Raw genomic sequence first — 12145 nt, 5'->3', positions numbered from 1 at the left:
CACAGTCCTGTTATGGGTGCTAGGAAGAGGGAATATTGCTAAATGGTTTATTCGGACAATCACTCTTTGTCAGTTGTTCTCCTGGATACAGTATGATATACTTTGACAATGGCCTTGACAGTTATTCACAATGGGTTTTTCATTATTACACTTTGCTGTTGTTCTAGGTATGGTAAAGAATTATTAGAGAATTTGTCACATTTTTATGTTCTTCTTATCTTTTGCCCAGTCACTGATGAAGCACATTAGCAGCATTTGGAGAAATTGTGGGGTCAGGGCTCTGCCAAAGGAGTGGTTTTGTGAAGCAGGCATGTAGAGGAAGCTGTCCGTGCTGTGGCATCTCTGACCTCTTTTTATGGAGAGTGCAGATGGGAACCAGAATCATAAAGTCTCCACAGGAAGCAGAGGAAGGCTCACATCCAGGGAAGAGGATGGAGCCTTCAGTTGCAACACCAGAAAGAGAAATGCAAGGAAAGTGATTTGTCTATAATTATGAGCTTCACACAGACATTTTGATTAGGAATTTAAATGAAGTATTGCTGTAATCTGGGGACAGGACTGCATAGCTAGGGCAGAGTCCATTAGGAAAAGCGTCATGAGAGTGAGATGACACAGGCTGTAAAGTCTCCATGAAATGCCATATTTACCTGCTTAATGTAACGTCTTTGTTGTTGAAACAGGATGTTGGTGAGGACATAACACAGTCATTCTAAATCAGTGGAAATAAAGAGTAAGGCAGTTTTACAGTCCAGGTAATCACATGATGCTTACCTCCATTTTTAATTCTAAGTAAGCGTTTCATATTGTGTAATTTGGTTAAACTGGAATTCTTAGAAACGTGTGCTCTCTCATGTTGCTCTCTGTACTTTAATCTGAAAGCTGTGTGAGGTAGGGTCACTGTGTGTGTGTGTGTGTGTGTGTGTGTGTGTGTGTGTGTGTGTGTGTGTGTGTGTGTGTGTGTGTGTGTGTGTGTGTGTGTGTGTATTTGCAGTATAACTGGAAAATAAAATGTTAGTTGAATAACAACTGCTAGCAATGATGGACAAAATTATAACAAAGATCCAGATTGTAACAAAAAGGGAATAACTGTTGGTAATGAAATAATTCCACTTTTGTCAGTTGAATATGTTGGGGCGCACACCCTCTAGTCTCTCCTTGTCCCACCCCCTCTGATTTAGCAGTGGCAGTTGAGAGGGTCTGGGGCAACCTGATTACATAGAACAGGAAGTCAGAGAAGGGAGAGGTTACAAACTGCAGACCCTCACACACACTGCTGCACATGATAACGTCAGAAGGCGCAAATAAGTGTAAAAACAACAACAACACACTTGCTCATTCACTATCAATAACAGAAACTCTACAAAACAGAATTAAAAACACCTCTGGATATACAGCTTGTAAGGTAGGCTCACTTTTTTTTTCCACTGAACCTCAGTAATAAGAATGTTGTAATTAGGAATTATTTGTTTATAACAGGCATAGCAGAGAACAGGAGAGTTAGGTACAAAATCATTTTTTATGTTTGCGCCCACTGCTTTCACTGGGTGGTAAATAGTGTGATTATAGCTCCTTATAGTTCAGCATCATAATGAGTGTCAGCCGTTGGCAATAGGCGATGGCATTGTCCATCGGCCCACCCTTATTTCATACGTGTAGGAGTTATTTTACAGCACTAATGCAGTGGGATCACAGCAAGAGCTTGTAGCTTGTTAGGAGCATGTAACATCAATTCCCATTCCATAATGAGTCCTGTTGCTCAATTTCTTTACCTTAGAGAAAGCAGAACATTGTACCTGTTAAAAGGATGTGAAACTGAAGGTTTGGAGTTATACTGGCGGGGATTTGTTTACTTTAACTGTAAATGGGAACTAACAGGATTATTGTAATGTATCAACCCCAATGCAGTACACTGTGCATTCTGTCTTAAAATATATATATATATATATATATATATATATATATATATATATATATATATATATATATATATATACATACAGATGTTGAAATTCTCAGTTCTTTACTCTGTCCATTGTGAATAGAATATAGGGCTTCCCACCAACTGTGTCAGCTGTAGTTCACAACAGGTTGAGCATGAATTGGATTATCTAACAAGACTCCATCATGCATGACTGTGATCTCAACAGAACAAATTGAGTGTTTACCTTGCGCTCAGAGACTGACTATTAACCACTGTCCAGGATGCTGGACCTCAGGAATGCACATCTTTCACGGAAGTCCCCTGTCCTTCCAGCAGGCGGAGGGGCTGATGACGTCCGCTGAACCGCCTCACTTAGCCAAAGGCCATGCACTCTTACTTGTACGTTAACTGCCCTCTCTGGTGCTCAAGGATGTAAAAATAGCTGTTTAGCAAGAATCCCAGTCATGTCTTGCTAACAAAGACTGATTTATACAAGTTGCGGCACTCAGCATAGAAGAGCTTTTGTCCCTCCTCTCCTTCTCCTTCTGCAGACCTCGTCAGCAAGGCAAAGTGCGCCAAAACCTCTGACGCTCTTGACACCCCTTTCTTAGAAAAGCCTTTTGTTCAGTACTGTCTTAAGGTCCAGATAGTGAGGCTTAGGGAAGCACTGTGGTCTACAAGATTGCATATTTGTTTACTGCACTTGTGTCAAATTGCAGTGTCATGGAAATATTTGGTAGTTTTGTTGCATCTCTGCGTCAGCAGTTGCAGTTATTTGATATTCAAGTATTTGCGCAAATAACTGAAAATGTCATGTACTCTGAAATTCATTCCTTGATTTTTTTTTTTTTTTGTTAACCTAAAACCTCTTTATGTCCATACAGAACACATGGCTGCCAGCATTTGACAGCATAAAAGGAAAGATGTGTTACTAGGCCTTGATTGCTGTGGAAACTAATTTCAAACTAAAATGACTATCACTGATTTGGTGTTGCTTTCGTGTAACCTTTAGTATTTGTTCAGGTACATGACATTCTTAAATGTTAACGTAGGACGTCAACTTAATAATGTTGACTGAAGCTATTACAGCCAATCAAATAATGGAAATGTTTTCTAACGTAATGAATTTCTTGTATGCTTTTCCACCACAGCCCTGAGTGAGATTACACATTATTCTAGGACTCCTTATTCCTTTGGATGAGACTGCCCTGAATAGTACACAGACCAATGCTGACAATCTGGAATCTATTGTGTGTTTAATTTCCTGCTTTGGAGAGATTCACTGTGTGAGTGTAAAGCTAATACAGGTCAGTTTAAAAACATTTTTTTTAATGTCATATCCACTGACCATAAAAGGAGGTCTGTTTTATGTGTGTCCATAAAATGTTATCTGGTTGTGATTTCTGGCAGATTAAACGATAGCACATACTAATTTGTTCTGTTATCACCAAAAATCTTGACCTTCTCTCTTTCACCCTGTGTGCACCCCATCTCTCCCTCACTCTATCCCTTGTGTTTTTCTGAGGAACAAACAGAGAAGCTGTCCTAGTCAGGATGAGTCAGTGCAGCTGGGGTGCAGGTCATTTACCCACAGCCCACTCAGACAGGACAGATGGCCCGGCCACTCGCATGCTGCTAAGTGCTAACTATGCACCCAGAGTCTGTGAGCTAAGCTAATGCTAAAACCTTTCATCATCAAATATCATAACTCAAATCAGTTAGATTTACATTCTCCAAGGTTTTGGAATGTGCGGCTTCTTTTTTTTTGGAATTTTGAAACAGTGTTTTTAAAGCATTGCCACTGTGCTGATTTAAATAAATCACTTCTAAATCAGAGCTAGCACAGAAAATGATCTCTTCTTCTCACACCCAACAGATCACAGCTGTGTCCATTGTATACTGATTTTCAGTGCCTTGTGCTGCTTATTTCACTTTGAAATACACAAATTATACTTTCTACTTGCTAATCTGTTGTCATTTTTCTTGACTGAAGACAAGTCAAGTACTCAGAACATGTAGTGACTTTTAATACACATATCCAGGTCTAATGTCAAAAATACATGTTCTAGCACTGATACACAACACGGGCTCACAGAGAGTGCTCCTGTAATGGACCACTTCAGTTATAGGTTTGGATTCAAGAGAGGCTTATTCTTTACCCAGATAAGCTGTACATTCTGCATTGTGTTTAATATGCAGATACAATGAATATTGTGGATACTGAGTGTTGTATGGATTGTGTATTAAGATGTTTTTTGCTTTTTTTCTTTGTATTCTTTTTTGTTCTATTTGTCTTCTTTCTTTAATTAGCTATGACCAGTGACACGTTACAGAATAAATAATGTGATTCTGACAGAACAATAAGACAGCCACACAGCCTCTCCTCCCTGAAAGAGCCAAAGAATTAGCTCTGTACTACAGTATTGTTACACATGTACATGTGCTATTTTTGTATTGGTGCATGGACTGTGTATCGAAGTACATATTGAGACATCTGGGATAGATGCACACCACTGTTGGCAGTTTTATTGGTTTGTGTCAAGTTTGGTAAACAGTTGGTATTGCATCAGATGTAAAACTGTTTTGGTCTAACACACACATCCACACACAATAGATATCAGCCTTTTAAAGGAAGCATTGAACCCTTCATGCCTGTGTGTTTGGGTTTATGATGCAGTATATTTGCAGTGCACACTTCACGTGTCTGTCTGTTTGTTTTTGAGGACTAAAATTGTATGAGACTCTTAAAACTGTTGCAGACTTAGGTTACAACCTGTGTTATAGGTTTCCGAGGGGGTGGGTGTAAACTTGCATATGCAGTAAATTTGAAATATTAAACCATTGTTGTTTCACAGTAAGAGTAAGTCTGGGAGTTCAACCCTCAAGATAAAGTGTTGGCAATCTACTATTTATTGTCCTTCTAACTGCCTTACAGTCGCCTTTGGCTCATTGCACTTAATGTGCAAAGCAAGCGCATGTTGTGCATGCATTAACGCAGACTGGCACACATGGACTAGTTGAAACACATATAACTCAGGTGTCACTTTTCACACATTATCCAACACCAGTGTCAAAGAAACAGCACACTGGTCCTTATCATGAAGACAGTCTTTTGTAATATCCAAAGTGCTGCTGCTGCAGAATTACAGAAACCCCGGCCTGTCACAGTATCATTTACCATTATCAAGGATGAGTTTAAGTATGCAATTTAACAGCCTGTGATGACAGCACATTCACATTAGCAATTAGAGCACTTAAAGGCTTTTTAGGCTACATTAAGCTATCTAAACTATGAAGTACAATTAGCCTTATAAGCACAGTAAACTGGCTTTGTGGAGCTTGAGTGGTGTTGGCAGGATGGTACACTATATTTTCTGAATTTGATTGATTACTGTAGAACGAGACTGATGTGACCACACTGTCTCTTTTTTTTTTAGCAAGTACAGACTAAAACATAGAGTTCATTTCCACTGTATGTTTGCTCAATTCATGCTGTATCTGGGAGTCTTGCCATGTCTTTAATCAACACACAGTGGTGCCATATTGTCTCATTAATTTCTTTACTTCCCCTAATATGGATTTGGCATAGCATAGTACCAAGCAAGACTTTTCCAAAGTCTGATATTGGAATGCTATGGCTTATTTAGACACTGAAATGTTGTTCAAGCAAAAGCAAATGAGCTGTAACCGTTAAGATTTGACTTTGGGGATAAATACAGATCATGTCAGTCAGTGTCTAAAAGAAATAGTTTGACACTTTTTCTTACTCACTTATTCACTACATTTACTCTCTTGTAGCTTGTGTCTACTATGCAGTACAGACAAGAGAATGGTATATTCTCTTGGTACATTCTCTGTCTCTCTCTCTTCTCTCACACACACACACACACACACACACACACACACACACACACACACACAAAATGTACTGAATGTCCACCTAGTGCTTGAGAATACAGCTAATCTCTCATGTCTTCCTCCATCGTTCTCTTTCTGCAAAGATATTAAACTCTTACTCTAAAGTATTTTGTCCCTCTTTACGCACTACGCACTTCACCTACTTCTCTTACCCACCTTTGCTTTTGTCATGCTCAAGTAATGTTGGGTCAGCAGGCCTCTGACGGCAGAGTGACTCCATTCAGTTGGCATCTCCCCCCTGACCCTCCCACCCTCTTCTTCCCCTATCAGCATCTTAGTCAGACCCTCAATGCCGTCTCTGTTTGGCCCCCATCGGCTATAGGACCTGAGTGGGCGAATGGCGGGTGTCTTCCTGTGTTTCACCCTATCAGAAGACACTAAGACACTTGGAGAAAAAGGGGGAGGGGGATAGAAAAGGGCTCATGGGGACAGCTGCCATGCCAGGGGAGCCCTCCCCATCTCAGTCCAGTATCGTCCCATGCCGTCCCATTCCCAACCCTGGTGCAGCGAACACTAGACTCCTACAAGCTGAAGTGGGCTGTGATTGTTGAGTGAGCTGAGTGGTTGAGAAACTGTTGGTGTATTAAGGAAGGCTGGAATGGATGTACATGTATTCTGCAGTTATTAAGTACTGCAAACTGGCTTTGACTATTTGGGATTTAGCCCTTAATTCAACACACTGGCTACAATGGAATATACATAGTAAAAGCAGGACTACAGGCCTCATTGTGTTCTTCATGAGCCTTGACAGGAGGTATGTAATGGTGGACAACTACACAGTGTTAAGCAAAGATTGTTTGGTCATACTATTTCAATGTGTGTTTGTTGGGTTAAGAGCATGATGGGGTTGTTTTGGTTCTGTTATTATGATATTACGTGTGTTTACATGCTCTTAAAGCAACAATGTGTGGAATTGCCATGTGATTACATCATATGTCAAATTATTCTGCTGGGAAAAGTTTTAATTTGTAGTTAAACAAGACAGTACTCGTGGACATTGGTGCAGTCAATGTGTTTCTTTCAGCCCATTCATTCTCAGTGATTGTGGGTCTTGTAAGGTCATGATAAGGAATAACATAGTTTCCTTAATCTAATCAAGAGAAAAGGTAAAAGGGAAAGCAAGGTCAAATATTTACTTGTAGCAGCACATCCTTCTGTCCAGTGGAAGTAAATCCGAAGCCCGACTGCAAGTAAAACAAAAGTCAATTTAAAGTCTATAAAAGGCAATTTTCTCAGAAGAGATGTATTTTTAAATTTAGACACATAAGCACATATTCACACATTAGGAAAAAACAGCGTTGTCTCACTACAAGGGCCTGTTCTCCCACTGTGCTGCCAGTTATAAAAAAAGAAGAAAAAACACTTCAAGCTGAAGTGCATATCAGTAATACATTTTAAAAATGCCAGTGCTTGTTTAAAATATGGTAGGAGTTAGTGGAGAAATCGGATTACTGACCACTACTGGACAGGGTAAAGACAGTGCATGTAAATTTCTTGCCTTAACCTCATTCCTCCCACTTACCTTGGGTCTTGTGTTTATATGAATTAGGGGTGTTCCTTATAGCTTATTTCCCTGTCGATTAAATGGCAACTTAGATTTAGACTAGTCTACTAGTCTGTGGGTAAACAATGTCATATTGGTTTGCCAAATGTGGCTACTGTAAGCAGTGCTAGCACCAGCAGCCTTCCTGCCTTCACATCCACACGTCTGTGCTGAATGTTGTTATGGATTGCTGCAGTTGACTGGTTATATGACACCAGCTTACATACATCCTTGTTTTCATTTTCTAGATCAAAAATGTAATCTGTCCCACTTTTCAACCTGCTTGCTTACTTGCGACTAGCAAGAGTAGTAACCTTTACTCACTTAGTTGACTGATTGGAGGGGCAGTTTGGGCAGTGTTTTCATTTGTTTATTATAGAGTGCTACAGGGATGATGTATTTTTGAAGGCCAATCCAGAAGTTGGCACCATCCTGGTTCCCTCAACAAAAAGCCAGTGGGATTTTTCCATTGGCTTTTGGATTGTTGCAGAAAATAAACTCTGTGATAAACAAAAGTTTATGACACATTTTGTTCAGCAAGATAGTCTTCACAAATGAACGTGGCTTTTATGATTTTTGAAGCCTAAATACAAATACCATTAGTAAAAAGCTAATGATAGGCTATAAACGAATTACAACCCAATTGCATGACTTAAATGTCACCACTAAGCTGCCAACTTAAAATTTGATTTAGTGCGCTTACTTCTTCTACAAAAGCCTTCACTCTTAGAAAATGTGAGTATGAACACAACGGGGCTGTAAGCATAGACTGGTGAGTGAACGGTTGAACGGTTTGCATGCTCAGCGTGATGAAGTTTAGTGTCCCCGACAACCTCTGTAGTCTCAGTTAGCCACTTATTAGCAACCACCTTTTTTAAGATGCTAAAAGTTTCAAAACATCAAGTATTTTATGTCGTAAAATAAAACGTGAAAATGTCATTAGCTTGTGTTTACTACAGACCTTATTCCAGGCATCTAACCAAAAACCCAATCAATAAACCCATCAACTTTGGGTCGAGGGAACCAAAGTGCTAAAATGCTAACTTGTCTCCAGGTTTTATGACTCATTCCTGCAGCACTCTATTATAAATATAAGTGCTTATTTAATGCACATGTCTGATACTGAATGGATGGTACAAATCAGTGTTATAAAACAGAGCAACTGTGTATAATTGTGCATGAGGAAAGCTGTGTGAAAGCCCACAGATGGTGGATAGATGCTTCAGCTACCACACAGCTTGTCATCCTAGAACTAGTGGTGTAACCATGCTAATCTAGCAGTGGGTGCAGATTCTCTTCAGAGGTACAGCTCCTTTAACACTATGTCAGGGTTAAAAATGAAATTTAGATTTTTAATGTTTTATGGTAAATAAATGACAATAAAACATCCGAATCAAATGTCTCAGTTTAAAGATTCACAGATCATCAGGCAGACTGTGAATCTGCTCAGACCATAAAAACTGAGCTGGGCTGTCTCAGCAAAAGTTTTTGTTCTGCTCTTTGAAACAATTACGACTCCTATCAGAGTGGCCGTCCTGGTTCATAAGGAGACAGGAGTTGGGCAATGAGGTTCTGTAAACCTAAAAAGTTTGGAGTCTAAAAAGTTGGAGTACATTATGTATATGTAGTATGATTAATATGATATTTTTTTATTATTTAATATATCTTTTTTTAACGTCTTAATAAATTTTGACTGTATCTCCCAGGAGTGAACAGCCGTTGAAATATCCTGTTTCTGTTATATTTTAGAATATTTCCTCAAAATATTCCCTCATAACAATAATTTGGCCTGTGACATTTTTTTTACATGACTTTTATATATTATTTTTTCCATCTACCATCTATAATAATTGTTTCCCTTTTGGATAGTTTATGTGATAATATACTTGATAAAATGTTTGTGAATTTTCTTCATACTATATTTCTTCTGCAGCCCCCCTTTTGTGATTGTGTCGTCAAATGCTGTTTGACTTTTAATGGTGCAGAAACTGCACACAACCACCTGTGTGATTACTGTATATATTGTGTGATCTGTTCTGTCATGTTAACTTGACTAAGCTTCACAAAGATCTCAATGAGATCACAACATTTTTATATTAAATTTATTGGCCACTGTCAGTTTAGTGTGTGGCTCATCTGTTGGTTTTCCATCTTCAGTTTGAGTTTTTGATTTAGTAGCTATTGAGGTTTTTTATGTGTGTAGACTCTCAACTCTGTTCTCATGACTTTTCAAAAGAACTCTTCTCCATGATTATTAAGCAGTTTGTTTAACAAGTCTCACTTGCCTCTGTCTTGAGCATATACAACTCACCCAGTTGTCAACGCTCTCACCCTGGGCGGGCCTGGCCTTGCTGTAACTTAAGCTCTTGGTCCTTCTGTTCCCCATAGGGTAACTTGACCCATGATTGCTTTGTTATGTGCCAGAGAGAGAGGTTCCCTCTCCACACCCACTGTCTTTATTCGACCAACACAACACAGAAACATCAGTGTTGTCTTTGCACATTCACTTTAGCCTTTATGGTTAAATCTGATATTGAAGTGGCCCTGTCTCAAAGGATGTAGGTCTAATAGGTTTAAGCTTCATTTGGACCACGTGGGTGTGTTTGTGATTATATAATGCAGGCTGTTTGAACTACAGTGTGTGAAACATGTGCTTCATGTGTGTGTGCAATGTGTCAGTGTGGGATGTGAATGGTGTTTTGATTCTTTTTGTATGAAACTGTGTGTGTTGTTAAATGTTTAAGTGTTTTGTCCATGTGGTTTCTGTATGTCTCTGTGCCTGCAGTTTAAAATCCAGGGGCTTTGCAGCTCTGCTTGTTTCTTCATCCTGTTTTTGGAGGGAAAGGTCTGATGCTCTTCATGCTGTCTCAATCCGGGGCTTGGCCCACTAACAAAGGACACCCTGTGGATGGAAAAACAGCTAAGGGATGAAAAAACCCAAGCCCACAGCATTGTTAATATGGTCAAACTCTTACCCCAAAACAACAACAACAAAGCTTTAGTTTGCATTCCTCACACTCTCTTGGTATGCTTCCTGATCTGTCTGATCTCTGTGTGGGTCTCGCCTCTCATTTTAAACTCACATTTCAAACAGTATGGGTACTCAAATTGATCATCTCACTTTGGAGTTCATGTTTTTTAGTACTACACTCTTTGGTTGGTGAAACTTGTACAAAATGTCCATGTGAGTTACCCTCACTTAAGCAATAGAAGGAAGTGAAATATTTTTGGATAAATCCCTTATCTTACAACAGAATCTAGTGAACACTCAGACAAGCCTTGCTTCTATTTAAAGGAGAGCTTGTTTTGAGCCCTAAACAAAATGTTGAGCCTACCTGCCATGACTCAGCAAAGTCAAGAGTTTGTGACCTCCTCAAGTCTGCATTTAGATGAATCACTGTTGGATATGTTCTCCAGATAACACTACAGACATCATGATGTAGAAAACACACAATTTACAAGCAAGGTTACAATGTCCGTGTAGTGCCAAAATTAATCAGCTTCTGGCTTTGAATTTATTTTGAAGGCCTGGAGAGGCCTTTTACCCTTACTGAGCTTTATCTTTCCAACAACAAGCCGTGATATGGATGATACCTTAACAAGTTTTGAAGCTGTAATTTGAATTACAGTGGCACAGGGGGATTTTTTAGAATCCTGTGCTAAAGTGTGGCCTCATTAATCTATTACTGATTCATTCAATTATCCCAGGAAGCAAGTGGTCTCTCATTGTCTTCTCTTTAATGTACTTAATGTACTGTCAGATAATGACTTTATTACTAAACAGCCTTTTCTTATGTACACTGAGTGAAAGTCATAAATTTCATCTGCTTGTGTCATTTTTCTGTGTCTGCTATGCCTGAATTTAAACTCTTGTGTCTGCTTTGTGATGCCGTATTCTCGCAGACAACAAATCACATTTGAAAGAAAGAACTAATTGCCTGTTTCTCCTTATAGATTTGGTTATTCACTCCAATCAGGGTGCTAGACCAAACTATGTGGCTTTTGTTCTGGTTATCCCAGACACATATTTCTGGTTGCAGGCCTCTTCCCTCTGGCTCTCAGTATTCTTCAATGAGGGCAGTGCAGCTGGTGGAGAATGCACACAGAGACACAAGCTATGCTAGGACACATCGGCTAAACTGGAAAAATAAAGCATTTGGCCAGCCTGTGGTCAGTTGGGAATGGAGCAGTCATTGTGAGAACACACAAATAACCTTTGGCCTCATTTCTGTGCTCACCCTGCAGGCATGGAAGAAGCGGTGGTTTGTTCTTCGCAGTGGCCGTCTGACAGGCGACCCAGACGTGTTGGAGTACTACAAGAATGACCATGCCAAGAAGCCCATTCGCGTGATCGATCTCAACTTGTGTGAGCAGGTATGGTTCTTCATTACTACCAAGCTGCAAATTGAAGAGCCACAGTTGCATATGTCTGCATATATGATTAATTCTTAAGCAAGTCCAGTTGTAGCTAGCAGCAGTCTGTGCCCACATATATTCATAATTTTATATTTGATGCGTTCGCATTGATTATGACACTCAAGTCGCAGCTAAGTCACTGTTTTCCTCACAAATACATCATGTAAAATAATTTAAAAAACTGCCAAGTTGTTTAGCAATACGTGTCATTGTTTTTAAGAACTTTTGAAAATGCTCCATGTATTTTTCTCAGGAAAAAAAGTGGCTTGAATATAATCATCAGTTCAAAGGAGCACAAACTGAAATTACATTTTAACATGGAGGTTTTTGAGGTGCAACTTTTACAT

At 39.4% G+C, this 12145-nt stretch overlaps 1 protein-coding gene across 11 annotated transcripts in view; it reads left to right on the top strand.

The window, feature by feature from the left end:
- gab1 (GRB2-associated binding protein 1) overlaps positions 1-12145 on the top strand; it is a 51776-nt gene that overhangs the window by 22507 nt on the left and 17124 nt on the right. For 8 of the 11 annotated variants that reach the window (XM_071504385.1, XM_071504387.1, XM_071504382.1 and 5 more), the window contains one exon: positions 11628-11756. In XM_071504385.1, the coding sequence (XP_071360486.1) occupies positions 11628-11756 (129 nt within the window). Of the gene's footprint in view, positions 1-811; positions 1403-5957; positions 6594-11627; positions 11757-12145 lie in introns of those variants that run through there. The other 3 variants (XM_071504386.1, XM_071504381.1, XM_071504389.1) reach the window with 3 other exon arrangements.

The sequence above is a fragment of the Trachinotus anak genome, unplaced genomic scaffold (genome assembly GCF_046630095.1).
Source record: "Trachinotus anak isolate AG129_WGS33_773 ecotype Australia unplaced genomic scaffold, CSIRO_AGI_Tana_v1 ptg000019l, whole genome shotgun sequence".
Taxonomy (NCBI): Eukaryota; Metazoa; Chordata; class Actinopteri; order Carangiformes; family Carangidae; genus Trachinotus; species Trachinotus anak.
The sequence above is the reverse complement of the archived record's forward strand: the minus strand, read 5'-3'. Positions and strand labels throughout refer to the sequence as shown.